At 36.2% G+C, this 18,235-nt stretch overlaps 1 protein-coding gene across 1 annotated transcript in view; it reads left to right on the top strand.

The window, feature by feature from the left end:
• Positions 1-18,235, top strand: part of LOC138700464 (zinc finger protein 107-like) — a 40,701-nt gene that overhangs the window by 8,964 nt on the left and 13,502 nt on the right. Inside the window, exons 4-8 of the mRNA XM_069827076.1 lie at positions 3,057-3,154; positions 3,964-4,101; positions 5,367-5,449; positions 7,042-7,751; positions 17,626-17,723. Coding sequence (XP_069683177.1) covers positions 3,057-3,154; positions 3,964-4,101; positions 5,367-5,449; positions 7,042-7,751; positions 17,626-17,723 — 1,127 coding nt within the window. The remainder of the gene's footprint in view (positions 1-3,056; positions 3,155-3,963; positions 4,102-5,366; positions 5,450-7,041; positions 7,752-17,625; positions 17,724-18,235) is intronic.

Below are 18,235 nucleotides of genomic sequence, written 5' to 3'. Positions count from 1 at the left end.
TAATCAATATATTGCCAACACAAGAGATAGAGAGTGAACTGAAAACTAGGCGATGCCACAGTGAGGTTGAAACTTTGGCTCATGTATAGGGTTGTTCAGAACAACACAGACTTATGTGCACTCCCTACTGATAACACAGTGTTGCACGATCTCATAATTCATGTATTTTAAAATGCACATTTTTCTGGAAAACTATTCAAAACACATCAGAATGGTATTTGAACGTTTTGTTGCTCTTTACTAAAGGAATCATCTACCAGAATTAATGACATTACTTACGCCTGACATTGTGAACCGTTATATATTTTTATGTGTATAGACACACACACAAACACACACGTCTCGCATTTATACACCATGGTACACTCTTAGACAAAAAAAATGACCGGGCTCCAGATTCTAGTCCGATTCGGAAGACTTCGGGTGCATTCATCAGAGCATGATACACACGCAAATGAATTTCTTCTGTCGTAAATGTTTCCAACACTCCACTGCCACCACTATATGATGATTATATAACATGCTTCTTAAATAGAAGAGTTATCGTCTCTTTTGCATAGCGTAGTCGGTAGCATTGTGGTCTTGTATTCGAAAGGTTTCGAGTTCGAATCTCAGTCTAAACTTTGTTTTTTCATTCTCATTTTTTACTTTTTGTATATTGATAATAACCAGTATTGTGAAATATTTAACAGAAAGTTGAATATTTACAAAGGGCACGTTAGATACATAATAGCAATCCTTTCCCTTGTATCTTGTATTTAAAGACATTAAACGAAATCTTCTCGGATAGAAATAAAGAAAAATAAACCTTAAGTAAAGGAAATCCTTCTCGGATAGGAATAAACAAACATAATTCTTTTCTTTGTTTTAAACAAAATAAAGAAATACATCTCGGAGACCAATAAAAAAAATCAAAATAGACAAAAAATTCAATACCGGGTATATAATCCCTCCACATCTGTAACCGCCTGCATCATACGGGGTATGGATCCGATCAGGCATCTCAGGTACTGTCGACATGAAGATACACGATCCCAAACGCCCTCGATAATGTTACAGAGTGCATCTTTTGTGGTCAGCCGACGTGGCATTGTATTTATCATCGCGTTCAAAGTTTTCTTCACCTCCGACCACACATTTTCTAGGACATTCAGATCTGGTGAACAGGGAGGCCATTCTATCAGTCTGATATATGGCCTCTCTGAAAACCATCTCACGACCTAGACACATGTGTGAACACGATGATTATTATCTGTTGAAATATGATCTCATAATCAGGATATATCAACCGTACAGAGGGAAGCATAACATTTTCCAATAAGACCTTGTATTGTTGGGCATTAAGGTTTCCGTCGAGCCGCCAAAGAACACCCAGTCCGTCACTGGACATCTAGCCCCAACATGGAACAGATACACGACCACTGCAAAAGTGAGTTGCCACACGCGTAGGATCGTATCGGGATCTCCGTGAACGGTAGACTATTTGCCGTCCATAATTGTCAGAGGAAAAAGTAACTTCGTCTGAAAATATTACCTTATTCCAATCTAAATTAACATTTTCCTCTGCAAATGCAAGGCGGAATAATCTGTGGTCATCAGTGATGCACCCTTTCGTTGCTGCCACTCTTGGATAACGTCCTACGTCCCGCAGACTCCTTATGACAGTGCGAGAAGATACAGGAAAACGGGCATTTACTTTAATTGAAGAAGTGGGTTCGCTTCTACTTCTGCAACTAAAGCAGCATCCTGTGCACGAGTTGGCTGACGATGTTCAATTCCTTCTCTGGATAATCTCACCCATCTTCTAGCTGTGGAATCGTGCACTCCTAGTCGCCTATCTGCCTCAGTAGCTGAAAATCCGGCCTCCCTCACAAGAGAGAGAAGAGCTTGTCTACTCGTATCTGGCCTATGTCTTCTGTTACCCCTGATAATGACAAGAGAGAATAGTTGTTTCACGTTTAATATGCGCAGTTACATGTGCGCAGAACTAAGTTTGTTTCAGAAGTTCCAGATGTCTCTAAATAAATTACACATCAGTATAGAAATAAACGTCTGACGTCCTTACGGGGTACACGACCTTGAATCGCCTACACAAGAAGCAAGGCTGTTACCACGGAGCTATTACAAAGCAGATATGTAACGGCACTATCTACGAGTGTAGCCTATATCTCGAAATGCATTGGTTTTGTCTTTAACATTATTCATCTCGTTTTTGCAATACTATTAACTTTATGATGATGATAATGATTATTATTATTGTTATTATTATTATTATTATTATTATTATTATTATTATTATTATTCTCGGGTTTGTAATACTATGAATATTATTATTGTTATTATTCTCGTTGTTGCAATAATATTATTATTATTATTATTAGAGTTATTATTATTGTTATTATTATTATTATTATTACTACTGCTACTACTACTACTACTACTACTACTACTACTACTACTACTACTACTACTACTACTACTACTACTACTACTACTACTACTACTACTACTACTACTAATTTTAGTAACCGAGCAATACTCCTTATGGAGAAGGGAGAAAATCCAAGAACTGAGCATTTGTTTTAATTCAAGGGTAATTAGGAAGAAGTCTCCAATATTACTGAATGTTTTTGTTTAATTTCCAAACTCCTGTGCACGTTAATAAATGTATCATTCGATTTCAGCTAGAGAAAAAATAAAACGAAATAAACATACATACTTATCCGAAGGCGGATACGAACCCGGGCTTTCTGCGTATGAAGTCAGAGTTTTACCACGGAGCTATGACACATACACAGTTCAAGCAGTTGTTTGCCGGTATAAGAGTGTGTTCTTGGATCTCGCTGGTGTCGTCCTTACTACTCTGATTTTAGTCTTGTGTATCAGGTGCATAGCCGAACGGAACTTAGACAAATTTACGCTTCAAGAGTCCGGTCATTTTTTTTGTCTAAGAGTGTACTAAAGGAATTCTGTATTTGTATTCTGTAATACTTAGACAAGAATGTGCTAATGTTTTCCATCAGCTGTTTGTGTGAATGAATGTTAATGTCTTTCAGTTCTGATGGATTTGATCAAGATGGAGCCTGATGTTGACCCATTGGCTATAAAAACAAATGACAACACAGATGTAGCAAAGAAAGGGCCTCTGTCGGAGGTAAATTGAAACTTATTACTCTATCGGTATGCGACATTTATGATATAGGTACGTTATGAAAGAAAGGTATACATCTCCCAAATTATATTTAATAGATTTGATCAGACTATAGAAAGCCAACTCTACATCAGTTGTTCATTTTCCTTATCACATATATTTTTCTGTAATGCATACAGATTTGAGGATTTTGTAGTTTTATTCAATTGTGTGGAGTATTAGAGATCTCTGCCAAATATATATTCTGCAATTAATATTTCAGTTTTAAAGGGGGGAGAGAGAGAGAGAGAGGGGGGGAGAGGGATATGACAATCAGCCTCACATTCCTACAAATTTCCAGAACATAGACACTCAGGGAACTTTTCTTCTTAAGGAAAATTTTCTAGAGCAGAGCCCATGAATCGAAACTGGGACTTCCAGCATGTTGACCATTAGACCCGGAGGCAGTCATATCCCTACCAGAGAACAATCATATTGCGTGGCGAAATCAGCCCTTGCAAATCACACAATACATTACTGATGTATTCGTATTTTCTTTGATCTTAAAAGGAAAATAATTATTTTAGATCCAAGACGCGTGGAGGAGTGTGTGTGCGTGTGCCTGCGACCAGATTTTCTCAGTAGTTGTATGAAGTTGTAAGTCTTGATCCCCTTCTACCTTATTTTCTTCCATTGTTTCTTGTCTGTACTACAAGGAGTTCAGTAGTGGCTAAACACTAGTATGAAGAACCGGCTGCTGTATGTGTCAATTCTAATGCTGTTCAAAGATTTAAGGACAAAGTTCTCCTTTGAGATGTCTCTGTGTTCTCCAGGATGTGAATTTATTCAATCTGCACTCAATTCGGATAAAGACGGAGCCTGAGGACTACAGTTATGATCTTACATCAGACGTGACATTTGGGGAAATTGCAATGCCAAATAATTTTCAATTTGTGAAGTGCGAAATTGAGGTGAGTGGAGCTTATATGGTTCGCTATCTCTTCTCTTCTTCTTCTTCTTCTTCTTCTTCTTCTTCTTCTTCTTCTTCTTCTTCTTCTTCTTCTTCTTCTTCTTCTTCTTCTTCTTCTTCTTCTTCTTCTTCCAGTTTGTAATCCCAAGACTGATTTGTTCACCACAGTTGACATCGGTATACATGTTTCTCGCATTGTTCTTTGTTATATAAGAGAGACATTAATATTCAGTGTAGAATTAATTTATTAGTATTTTTGTTACAATATGTGAATAGAATTGATGTGTGAATTATTCCTTAATCTTTAAATTATTTACTTTCAACACGTACCTACTCGTATACATTTTGTTCGAATATGTGGGTGATGCTATGTTAAATTGAGGTTGTTGTTTAGTCAACTGTCCGAAGACAGGGTTCAACCTCATAAGTGACACCAGAAAGGCATCACTCGTGAGGCAACTAGACTATATTTTCATTTAGTGTTTACATTCATTTCCTCTGAAACCTTGACACTTTTTATAATTTGCGTTTATTATACACCATTAAGCACGACGTCTTCTCTTATTTGACAGCCAATAACATAATGAGAGTATTATTAATTGTTGGTATATTTCTTCATATATATTGTAACTTGAACACATATTTTATTTCAGTTTTTATATTTGATAAAATTTACATTAATTTCCAGCGATTAAGTAAGTACTTAGATATTATACATATCTGACTTCACAGGAGCTATATCTGAACTCCAGATTCATATAATGCCCGTTTATTGTTCGTTCACAGAAAACCATAAATTTAAGTCACACAGAAAGTGTGCACTCAATAACAGGCTTTGAGGTTCTGTCAACCTGCTTGAGGTATGTGAATAATTGAGCCGGGGCCTGGTACAGGTCATGGGTAGCTCAGTCGGTAGAGCGTTGGGGCGCTCAGCCAAAGGTCCCGGGTTCGATACCTGGCCCTGGAGCAATTATTTCCTTGACATTATTGCTACTTAGATATAGTTAGATTGATGTGGATTCCGCCAAATTAGTCACTGGAAAGTGAAATAGTCAGTTTATAGATTATTCTTGCATCACATTAAATTTCGTTCACTTATGATATATATTTGGCAGAGGAATCCCTTGGAAAATTGTTCCATGAAGTGTCTTCTTTACCTGAAAATTTACTTAGACTTAGGATTTAAATGTTAGTCTCCAGTATTAAAAATGTAAGTAGACTATTTGTTCATGTTAACTTGTGCCATTTCTCCATATTTATTCTTAGGAAGAACTGTGTGAGTTGGACAGAGTGAAGGAGGAGTTGAAGTTCGAAGTAACAGCAGAGGAGAATGAGGTTTTCTCTGAAAGGTAAGGATAGTGTGCCAGTCTTCATTTCAGTTCTCTTACCTGGTCACCAGCAGAAACAACGCCACTGTAAAAGACGTCAATATTAATCAAAATATAATATAACAAGTAATAGATAACGACATAGAACACTGGGTGGTATACAGTGGAGGAAAAACATAAAATTATGTGATATTAGTTTTACAGTTCATACGTTCACTTATAGATACGGTGCGTGGGTTTTTAATAAGATTATTATAATACACTTTTGAAAATGTTATAGATTGTAATACATCCGATGTGGAAGTTTTCTTCTGCAGTATGTAACAGTTCATATGAATTTGCCAGCGTTAGGGAGGTACTGGAGAGGGCATGCACGAGTGAATTATAAAGTAGGAATATGGTTATTTACTTCAAGATGTATGTGACTGATAACATCATAAAGTAAATATTGTTTCACAATACACAAAATATGTAACTAGAAAGTATGTGTCTTTACTGCCACTGTTTTTTTCTTTTGCTGTAAACATTTCATTGTGTTTCTTATTGTCTTTCAAAGTTTTATTGGTATTTCTTCAACATTACCAGTCCCTATAAATGTATAATATACCGGTAATTCTATTTCGAATGCCGCTCAGTAATTCAGTCTCTTTCAGATCGTTGGTTTGGCATTCAAAGAACTGCCTTATGCCTTGTGGTGGCAGAGAACACATATTTGTATCAGAATGCGTGTAGTTGATGAATTATGTTATGTTCCTCAATTGCCTCCTGATCATCATCTCTGCCAGTTATGTATGGCAGTATTAGTTCTCCAGTTTCCTACTGATGTGACATTCAGAAGAAAGATCAGAGACAAAGGGTCTTCTGTTTGCAGAAAGTGTTTCAAGTTAGCTAATTGGCCACAAACGCCAGCATACTGGCATGCAGCTATTCAAATGGGATGTTTGTGAAAGTGTTTTTGCATACAAAAAGAATCTGGGAAGACATGTACGGAAGCATACTGGTAACAAGGAAATGGTTACTTCCCTCTAGATTACCATTTGCTTCTTTTCTAGGAAATGTGTATAATGGGAACCCGTTTCTAATTTTTTTTTTTTCTACTTTGAAATGTTATACATTAATTTTGTTATTTGCATATATACATTCCTCACAAAACCATGACGATTCATTTTCATTATCATATTCAAAATTTTATAATCTTTATCCACAAGTGTGTATTGAGGTGAGATGCAGTTGTCTTCCTGCAAAATCATGTATTGGTGACTTTTTAATGATGTGCATTTTCTTTTCCAAGATTAGCTTAATATAAGATTATTTTTTTTTTTTACTTTCATTTTTCGATATCGTGGTAAAGTCAATGTCGAGTCCAGTGTAGCATAATAGAGTTGACTCGGTATCCTGATCATCCACATTGAAAGGGAAAATAATTCTGAACTTTTAAATATATTATGTCAGACATGTTTGATGTAACATTAAAATTGTTCCTCACAGCACAATGTATAAGAGTCTACTATCAGTTCTTCACTTCTAACATTTGAATACGATTCCTTGTACACACATATGTGTGCTTATTTACTATAAATACTTGTACACTGATGGCATTTGTTTCATCGTAGTCTTGCAGATACACATGACAGCTCAGCGTCGTCGGAGTGTGGCGGCAGTTCACATGAAGTACATCACGATGCCAAGGAGTCTGTGTCCTCAGCAAATATTATGCGCACTGGTACAGATGAGAAGGAATTCGTATGCGATGTGTGTGGAAAGCGTTTCTCGTTAGCGGGAAATCTGAAGAGGCATGTCCTGATGCACATGGGCGAAAAGCCTTTCAAATGTGACGTTTGTTGTAAGTTGTTTATGACTCAAGCATATCTAAATCGTCACGGACGTCTGCACACAGGCCAGAAACCATTTAAATGCGATATCTGTGGAAAGTGTTTCTCGCAGTCACCTCATTTAAAAAGCCATAAACGCCTTCATACCGGTGAAAAACCATTCAAATGCGATGTCTGTGGAAAATGTTTTTCGCAATGCGGCCTCCGAAAAAGACACGAACGCCAGCATACGGCCGAGAAACCATTCAAATGCGAAGTGTGTGGAAAGTGTTTCTCGCAGTCGTCTTATCTAAAAAGCCATAAACGTCGGCATACCGGCGAAAAACCATTCAAATGCAATGTTTGTGGGAAATGTTTCATGCAATCGCGTGAGCTAATTGGCCACGAACGCCAGCACACTGGCGAAAAGCCATTCAAATGTGACGTTTGTGGAAAGGTTTTTGCGTACAAGAAGAATCTTGGAAGTCATGTCCGCAAGCATACCGGTAACTGACCGTCCACTTGTTTATTGCCGAGGCACCATTCAAGTGCGATGTTTATAGAAACCAGATCGAATACATTCATGGAAACAACCATATGTCCACCTTTAATGTAACTGGTTCAAGTGCAGCCTTCGTATTATTCCATTTGTCACTAGGTACCATTAATTTAATGATACTGAAATCAAAATGATTATAAATTCGACCATATCATCAGGGAATTGACATTTATCATGTCCATCCATGACGTAACTTTTGTGCTTGTGTTGCAACTTGCACATGAGACAGTATGGCCTTGAAAATAATAAAAATTTGCACTTGAAAGAAGACAGCCTTGTTGCTATAGTGTTTTTAATTGTAATGTCTTACTAACAGGTGTTGGGACTGTTGCGACTGGACATGAAAGTGAATTTGGTTCTGGTATTTTTATGTGCACTGTCATTTACTTTTTTCAGATTCAGATAATTTAAATCTTGTGATTAATTATTATTGATCTCATTCTGTTTATGGTTTTGTAAGTGAAATTGGTACCGGCACATAGTTAGCTTCCGCTACTCTCAATGCTCTTTATATAACGCAAGCTAGTCAAATATATGCTAGACATTTACTTGCCACGAAAGACAGCAAAGTGGAGAATTTCTAAGACAATGTAATATTCAGACACTCCTATCTGTAAGCAAGGATTGTTATTTTAAAGTCGCAAATCAAACTCAAAATAGAGATGATTATATTGTAACTCTGTTATTACCGGACTCTCTTCTGAAATACTGCACAGGCCTTTAGAAAACAATACTCTGACATTACAGCAAGGAGTGGAGCAAGCTCGAGCTGTGGAGTTTGCTGGAAAACAGTTCAATTCTTACCTTAATGCATTATCTGCTACTATAGCTAATTCTAGCTATATTAATAGTATATCGAAACTCTCAGAATCAGAAGCATCTCCTCCTCCAGAATTTAGGTCCGCTACACCTTTACAGCCATATGCAGCACAGTATTTCACCATTTGGAGGATAAAATGAAATACATTTCATTGACAGAAGCCCTTCTTTGCCTAAACACTCATTTGCCATGTGAATTAGAAAGAGACATACAATTCAGGTGTGCCAATAGTAGGCTATGGAAGGATCACGTTACGTTTCTTTCAGCATTTTTGTACAGGAACTATGTAGCCTATCCAGTTTATAAAGTTGAGGTCACTGGCATGAACAGGCCATTCTTTGCATTGAAGTAAACAGAGAGGGCGCTCAATAGTGCTTCACTGGTGAAAGTGGCGCCAATATAACAGCAATGTCTGATCAGCTGATGTTACGTAGTGTACATACCACGTATTACGAATTAAAATTGTGGTTTATTTAACGACGCTCGCAACTGCCGAGGTTATATCAGTGTCGCCGGTGTGCTGGAATTTTGTCTCACTGGAGATCTTTTACATGCCAGTAAATCTAGCGACATGAGCCTGTCTCATTTAAGCGCATTTAAATGTCATCGACCTGAGCTGGGGTTGAACCCGCACCCTCGGGCACAAAGGCCAACGCTATAGCAACTGCGCCACCCAGGGCGACTATATTACGCATATAATGGTAGCCTGTCCTAGGATGTAGTAAGAAAATGTGATAGATCGTAATTGTGAATATTACCGGTACTATCTTGTTTTATAGTTAAAAAAAATAATAATCTAAGATTTGTTCTCATGTCAGCCCGCCTGCAGTGGAAAAAGAAAGGAACATTTTCTCAGAATATTATATTTATCTTATATATAAAAGTCAATGTGGCTATGTATGTATGTACTCAATACAAATGTACAAGCTTTGACCGATATTTGCCAAAGTTTGCACATTTAATCTTCATAACCCGGAGAAGAACATAGGCTACATTAAAATTGGACAGATGGACGTTAAATTATTGAAAACAATAAAAATTAGAACGAAAAAAGGCATTTATCATAGTAAAATGGCCTAATCTACAATCAATTGTTTTTTTTATTGACGTCATCCAGTCATGTCTTTTTCCGTTGTAAAAGCGGCCATATTGTTATTGAAATATAAAATAAAATAATATTAAATTAAAACTACGTAAATGAGGGACGATCTCTTGATTGAATGTATCATGGGCAATAATATACAATACAAAATGGCATAAAACACATTTTTGTTTAATTTAAAAAAATTCAAAATTAAACACAACACAGCAAATATGAAAACATTCCTAAGACATTAATTCAAGCTCTTCAATATGTAGTTCTCTGTAGCGTCGTGGTAATGTGAGCGACTTTAGTGTAAGGGGTCACAGGTTCGAACCTGAGTTTATTCCTTTTTTATTTTGATAATTTATTTACATTATTTTAGATACGTTATTTTATTTTAATCCGCCATAAAGGAGTTTTAATACATAAATAATAAAAAAATCAAAATACAATTATACTGAAATCTTAATATATATGTTAAAAGTGAAAGTGGGTATATATGTTCTCTATACAGATCTACATGCTTTGACTGATATGCACCAAAGTTTGTACATTTAACCTTCATAACTAGGAGAAAAACATAGGCTATATTAAAATTGTACAAATGGACGTTAAGTTAATTGAAAATGAAAAAGTAGAAATAAATACGATCAAACATTCATGTGTAATATTAAAATGCCATCTTCTATAGTCAATTGTTTTTTATTATTGTCTTTTGTATTCAACATCGACTTTCACGAGGCCATGGAAATTATAACACGAATAGCATTGTTGGTACACATCATGAAGGCTAAAACTAGATAATTCGTACAATAAATATCTGTACGCAGTCCAGGACCGTATTATGAATTTCTCGATGCAGTTGTAGATAGTGAGCAGGCTGTGTTTTATCCAACTGAATTCTAGAATTTCAAACTACAAGGATTGCTACCACATAATTTACTTAATACTGAATAACCAGACGTACTACTGCGAAATATTTACCCTCCAAAATTATGCACCAACATGAATTGGTGTGAAGAACTCATGCGAAACATAATAGAAGTCGCAATATTAACTGGAAAAACGAAAGGAGAAGATGTTTTTATCTCACATATTGCTATGATACCCATTCTATTTAATGCAATTGCAATTCAGTGCGATTAGCATTTGTAATGACCATATTAAAATGAAGCTCAAGGACAGTACCTCAAAGTTGCAGACATTTACTTAAAAACTGCGTGTTTTTCACATCCTCGACTATATTTTGTACAAAGGAGTGGGGAAAAAAAAAAAAAAAAAAAAAAAAAAAAAAAGATTTTACACGTATCAAAAAGCAATTCAATGATATTTCTGTCATGTTGCTAATGTAGTATGTGAATGTACATAAGGTGATTGAAAATAACACTGTATTAATTATAAAATATACGTCTATCAAAATATTGTTGTTCACGTCCGAAAATATGTTACTGCGAAATTCTATCTGTATAATCACGTTGCAAATGTAGTATGTTATGCGTTGTGGAAATAACAATCTCTCAATTTCTAAAATACGTCAAGCCTATACGTTTCTCAGAATATTAGTCTTTACGTTAAAAAAATGACTTATTGCAAGTTTATATTGTATCTGTATTGTATAAAATAAAAATTAATATAATATGTTCTGAATTTGTGAGATATAGTTTTCCAAATCATATTTAAAAAAAACTGGGTATGATATAAGTGGGTGCACAGCGGTCAAGGGGTAAAAAATCTTCCAATATAAATTAAATTATATATGTGACATATTGATTCGATGCTGAAACTGATCTGAAAGAGGAAAAGGAATCATTTTATCGTTAGGTTTTATTTTGTTCATAGTTTGATTTTTCTATAATTTTATTTGTATTTCTGGCGGTGTGGAAGAGAAGGCCTAATGGCTTTAACTATACCAGAATAAATAAATAAAAAAAACCTTGAACATCAGGCACATGATATGTTTTCTTTTCGATGCCTGATGTACAACTGTTTTAAATTGAGTTAACGCTGGCAGGCATTTCGCTAAGGAGTTCATCAATTCATGTAAGTGACGTTAAGTAAAGAATAAATCTTAGCTTAGTAAAGGCAATTCGTTTTAGTTTTCCGAGATTTCCGAAAATGTAATAAGCAGTTTAATTAAAAACAGAAGCAGAAAGGAAAACCCGTGCAACGCCGGGTGCTTTCAGCTAGTATGCGATATTTGTTACTGGACCTGGCCGTGGTGTCGTGGTGTCAGGCATTATGCCTAGGACTGCGTTACTGAATGCACGCTGGTTTGAGGAAGAAATCTCATGAAATTTCGGCCAGTGTATGGGACTGGTGCTCACGCTGCATCGTGATGCATTGGGAGAGTTGCGATAGGTATAAAGCGAAATCCGGTTGTGACAACCAGCAATAATGGCTGGGCGGTCATAATGCAACTGGCAAACCACACGGTACTTCCGTTCTGGTTGTGATCGTCCACCTCTTTTGGACGTTTGTCCAGCAGTTGGTTGGTCGGCCTGGTTCTCAATGGCGCTTGAATCGTGGCTTTTATATTTTATTTATTACCGTTAAATAATAATTAAACTTACTTGGAAAAATTTGGTATAATAGAGGCCTAAAGCCCAACTATTAGTTACCAGTATTAAACGCAATGTGCACAAGATACAAAGTATGGGTATAACAGAATAAAGAAATTAAAAATACATATACGTCATCCTGTAAAAGAATTATGTATTTATTAATTTCATCCACTCAACACTATAATTAGTTTAGAGATAGTATAGTGATCTTCACATATTCCATACTGCTTTTATGCCCAGAATCAGCTGATTGCTGTTACAGCGCCACTACACTACCCAGCAAGTGTTGCCCCTTCTGCCTACTTGTATGTTGGAATGTTTGAACTCAGAGAGGAGATTATTTCCCAAATTCGAGCTATGTAAATTTAATACTGTTTAGTCTGGGTATGAAGGAGATATAATAACCTTGTCCAAATACCGACAGACTATAGTTTAATCCACTGATGGAATTATTTCCTGAGTTCGAGTCTTGTAAACTTATAAGTGCCTAGAATGAGCAGGAATGAAATACTAATTATCCAAGCCCAAATATTGATAGGCTATAGTTATAGGCGCCGACTTCTGTGAAATATTAGGGGAGCAGGACTCTTCACAAAACTCTGAACAAATTTTAATTCCTGTGTCTGAAAACTTCCTTACCTGTTTCCAGAAAATAACGTGGTCTGATTTTTCATATAAACTGTTTAACCCAAACTACGGCCCTTATGCACTCCCCCTGCGTTGATCTTTGCAGTGATGATGAATGTGGGTAAATACAGGGTTGTTTTCGATCTCTGATAACGAATTTGAATGACATCATGTGCGTCAGGAGTCACACGACAGCTGAACTGTGGCGCGAGGTGACAGACCAGTAGTGAGTGATCTCATAGTCAGAATGCACGGCGACTCACAGTAGAAATTCCCAAGAAAATCTAGCCTTTTTGGGAGGGGTACATAACAACCCTTTCCAATGCCAAGTACAGTTAAGTGAAAACAAAAGAAGCCTACAATAAACGAGGTTTCGTGACTTGTGATTGGGGGGGGGGGGTGGATTTGCTTGCTTTTTCCACTCTGGAATTAATCACATCCGAGCTTTGCCAGTCTTGCCAGATGCCTTTCTTCGAAATAACGAAACCACGTTTTTTGCAGGCTCCTATGATTTTCATGTAACTGTAATCGGTATCGGAAAGAGTTGTTATGTATCCCTCGATTTTCTTGGGCGTTGCTACTGTGATACACCGTGCACTCTATTATGAAATCACTCACTACTGGTCTGTCACCACTCGCCGCAATTCAGCTGTTGGTGTGAATTCTGACGCACATGACGTCATTCAAATTCGTTATCAGAGATCGGATATAATCCTCTGTACTTCAGAAACTTGTCTTTGGCCAGGGCGACGACAGATATTAAATATCAACCAGTGCTTCACTGATAATTACATCAAATTAATCCACCTACATTCGACCTCAAATCCGGCACTGCTATAATATCGGCGTTTAGACTTCTTAATGTAACTGTGGTACTATTTCATTGATGAAAGACTTCCATTACCGAATATATGAGGAAGTTAGCAGACCTCAGAACTCGTATTACTTCGACATAACCGTACATTACAATGAAACCTAGAGCTCTATGTCGATTTTCAAAACATCTTTTATCCCTTTGAATCATGTTTTTTTTTTTTTTTTTTTTTTTTTTTCCAGTGAACGACATACTGAACGAAGAAAACTTGTCTAAAATTGTATTTTAATTATAGACCCACATTATACGTTCCAAAATAATTTTGTTCCTTCATTGCAATAGTACAAAATTACGTACGACATAGACTACGGTCGTACCTCGTAAAATTTGTCGAAATAGTCTTATACGTATGGAACCTTAACTTGATGACAGTAGAAGCTGAACATGCAGTAACATCTAGTAACCTCGTTTTACTAGTTGGATGTGAATATTATTTTTACCACTGACAAGTTACTCTCTCACGAGCCAGAAATTGTTTTCGAGAAAGTGTAAAGTTCCTCGTGTGTAGCAATTCGACTACTACTTATAGCGAGAATAACCAGAAGCACTTCAGTCTGCACAATTGCGCCTTTCTCTATTATTTAATGTTGGACACTGAACGCTAAAATCAGGTATGTTAAGTAACTGGGAGGTGTTTTCGTAATTTTGCAGAAGAAATCGAAGAGAAGGAAGCACAATTTTTTATTCAAGTATTGCGTTCTGTGTGGTGTATAAAATGGTAAACACATGTTCTTTCTGCTGGTAAATAGTTTCAATAGGCCTATAACAGTCGAAAAATAAAGCCAACTCACTGCTATTCAAACGAGCCCAGAGGAAGTTCCTTTCATACCCCACTTATACACAGGGTCTCCACCACTGAAAAATAATGTTACTACATTTTGGAGGGAAAAAAAGTACTTGATCATAGAGAAAAGTACTAGATTAATTTTTCACCCTTATTTCGTCTTTTGTGTAATAACACTTCAATTTATTGAGCTTCTTTTTCCACTGGAATCCATAATTGCTTTACAGATACCAACGCATTACATAAAATATAAAACCCTATAAAAAGGAACTTAATCAGAATTTAAACTTCCAATCGATTGTTTTAGCCGTTCAGTGTGTATTACTTAGACATCGACACAGGTTTACAACTACAAATAAAATATAATGCATATTGACAAACACTAAACAGTGGCTCATTTGTAACAATCTTGAATTGATATTTTCACCGATCACTTTGTTTTTTATTCTATGCAATTCAGTTCACTATCCATAATCTTCACAAGTAGGCCTAATGACAGTGATAGAAGAGAATTAACCCAGCCGTCAGTTATGAGACGCACCGTGATCACTGAACTGTGTGCCCTCACGTGATTGTGGGGATTTCCGAAACAGTGTACGTCATCACATGGAAGCATTCTACCACGGTGTATAAAGGCACAATATTTGACGGAATTGTGAAAATAAGTAAAAATCAAAGGTACTACATTTTCTAATTCAGTACTGGCGTAATAAAAGATTTTAAGAAGTACTGAATGTAGTGCTGAAGTACTAGGGGTGGAGACTCTACTTACACACCTTCAACTGTTTTCCAGTAGAGTTGGGTCGATTTTTGAGCGAATCGTTCATTCGAACGAGTCAGAATAAAGAATTTTGCGAATCGATTCGTCTGTACAAAGAATCTTCGGAATCGTAGAACATCGTAACCGTACAACTGTGCCGCAGAATAGATCCGAACAAAATACGCTGATTCAAACAGGCCGATCATGTTGGCCCCTCCATCTCCAGCATAAAACAAAGATAATATTGTAACAAATTTTTAGGTAGGTCTACTATGTAGACCCTAATCGACCACAGATAATATGCTGAAAATGTCAGTCTCTTCACATTACAAATTGTAGTTCAGGATCACTATCTTCCTTAGTTTTTTGGACATTAGACCTTTTCAGTTAAAGTATTCGCAGCTCCGGAAATGACAAGGAACAGAACTCCCTACAACAAACAATCTTCTTTTCTTGAGGTCGTGTCGCATCAGATAATACAGTTTCCTTTCTTACCACCACTTAAATGGATCAGTTTTTCTTCGTAATAAAGGTTCTTAGATAAACTTATAATATTCAGTAATAGCCGCTGTAGTTGGTGTTGCAGGACTGATGGAACTTTTGTGTTCTTTTCCATCTTCTCTCTCAGATATTCTTACTGAAGAGCTTTCTGGCAAACTGAATATTTTTCTTCACTGTAGGCAGTGTCATTCCGGAAGCCTTCTTTTTTGAACCTGGGATCTAGTACCTGTAATGTAGCTTCCGCTAAAATACGATTAGTTCTTTCTTCAATACCTTCGGACAGTTTCTTCAGTTTTCTTAACAGCTGCTTTTATGAGGTAATGCTAATCTTTTTGATGTAATTCGTCAGTCCTCTAGCTTGTTTCTAGAATTGGTTTCAATATTCTGCACGTTTTTTCAATTCCCTATCTGGAAACCCTGCTGTGAAATCAAAATATCAGGTTTCAGTATAGCTAATGTAGATAGAAAATGAGTTTTCGTAACGTCTAGAATCAGTAACAGCTTAGGTTTGGTTTAGGATTTTGGTATGCATTGCATACCTTCAAATAAAGATTACATATACAATTCTCCGTTTCTAAACGGCAATGGTAAACTTTAGCGGTCCCTGCTTAGGTCGTTCTTGCACTATGCTAGTACAACGGGATTCAAAAGCACTGCCATAATAAAAGAAGGCTGACGGTTTTATGTATGCACTTGACGGCGTAGCTTACGAAGCCGACACTAGAGTCGCATAAAAAGCATAATTATATTTATTTGTCTATGATTACATACACAATGAACGTCTCCTCTCACTTTAACCTCTCCTCTATATCTCAGTCGATGGTTCGAACCCCGAAATGTAATTATTCTTTATTAGAGGTATCATGCAATTGCTGTAAAAATTTAAAAACTTGTATACACAATGAACGTCGCCCTTTAAATCTCAGTTTACAGTTTGAACCCAGTGACGGCTATATTGCATTGAAGCAGGTAGTTCATTTTCCAAGAATTTTGCTCTATTTTAAATATTATGCTTTTATGCTTTATTTTTTTAAATTATGCTTTATTGTGCTTCTAACATTTGTTTCATCGAGATAGTTTGATAACCAAAGTCATGTTTGGGGTAGCAATCCTATGTCTAAAGTGCTGTAATGTTTTTGGGTTGCACTACCGGTACTAATTAACTGACTCGATATAATTACTAGTTTAGTCAACTGTCCGAAAACAGGTATGAACCTCGTAAGTGATAGAAACTAGACCAGGAGATAATGGGGTAGGATGGCCAGTTCCTTTCCCCCTCCATCGCATACATCGCTGACTAGCTACATATTACACTAGTCAGACTTCAGATGCATACAAGCAATTGTTCTTCCTCTGACACATACATAGTTACTAGAAGCTGGATTTTTTGGGCCATGAAGAAAATCTGTGGCATTTGACATACATACATACATACATACATACATGCATACATACATACATACATACATACATACATACATAGGCAGGTCTTTCACTGCAAACCCAGCATTCTCCAATCTTTCCTATTTTCTGCCTTCGTCTTAGTCTCCGCATATGATCCACAAATCTTAATGTGACAAGAAAACCTAAAATTTTGAGGTCGTTGTATTAAAAGTGACTATGTCAGTAATACAGTTGAAGTCATTTATTTATTTAGTTATGGTGTTTTTTTATCGATTTACTTACCTGTTTATGTATTTATATATTTATTTATCTACTTATTTTTTACTTGTTTATGTACCGGTACGTATTTATTTATTTGCTCAACAGCTCGCATTCTGCAAATGAATGTTAGTTTTTTAATTCTTTCTTTCAGTTGTGATGGATGTGATCAAAATGGAACCTGAAGTCGACCCATTGGCTGTACAAACAAGTTATAACACTGATCCAGATCAAAAGAAGCCATTAGCAGAGGTAAATATAAAGCCATTGGCCTACTATATAATTTTATTTTTCAATGTTACAAATATATGTATGAATGTGTTGCTTTAATGAAACGTTTGCTTCTTCTCCTTTGTTTTGAGAATAAAACTTGTACTAAAGAAAACCAAGCTTGGGACCTATTCTTCCTTTCTACCTGATGTCACATGGTATACATTCGTTTTCATGTAAATAATTAAGATTTTATTACATTTGAAGGTTTAAACTGTAATGTAAAACCGACCTTGTTCACATTTCCTTTATAAATAATGTTTTATTTATTTTTATATAGTTCATCTTACCTCTGATTGAGGTTCTGGCTGATATGTACATCTATTATCAGGCAGTACATCTCACTTGACGATATGTGTCAGAGAAGAACAATTGTTTGTATGCATCTGAAGTCTGACTAGTGTAATATGTAGCTAGTCGGCGATGTATGCAATGGAGGGGGAAAGGAACTGATCACCCTAGCACATTATCTCCTAGCTTAGTTGCCTCATAAA

The sequence above is a fragment of the Periplaneta americana genome, chromosome 5 (assembly GCF_040183065.1).
Source record: "Periplaneta americana isolate PAMFEO1 chromosome 5, P.americana_PAMFEO1_priV1, whole genome shotgun sequence".
NCBI classification, from domain to species: Eukaryota; Metazoa; Arthropoda; class Insecta; order Blattodea; family Blattidae; genus Periplaneta; species Periplaneta americana.
Note: the sequence above shows the minus strand (reverse complement) of the source record. Positions and strands in the feature narration are given on the sequence as shown.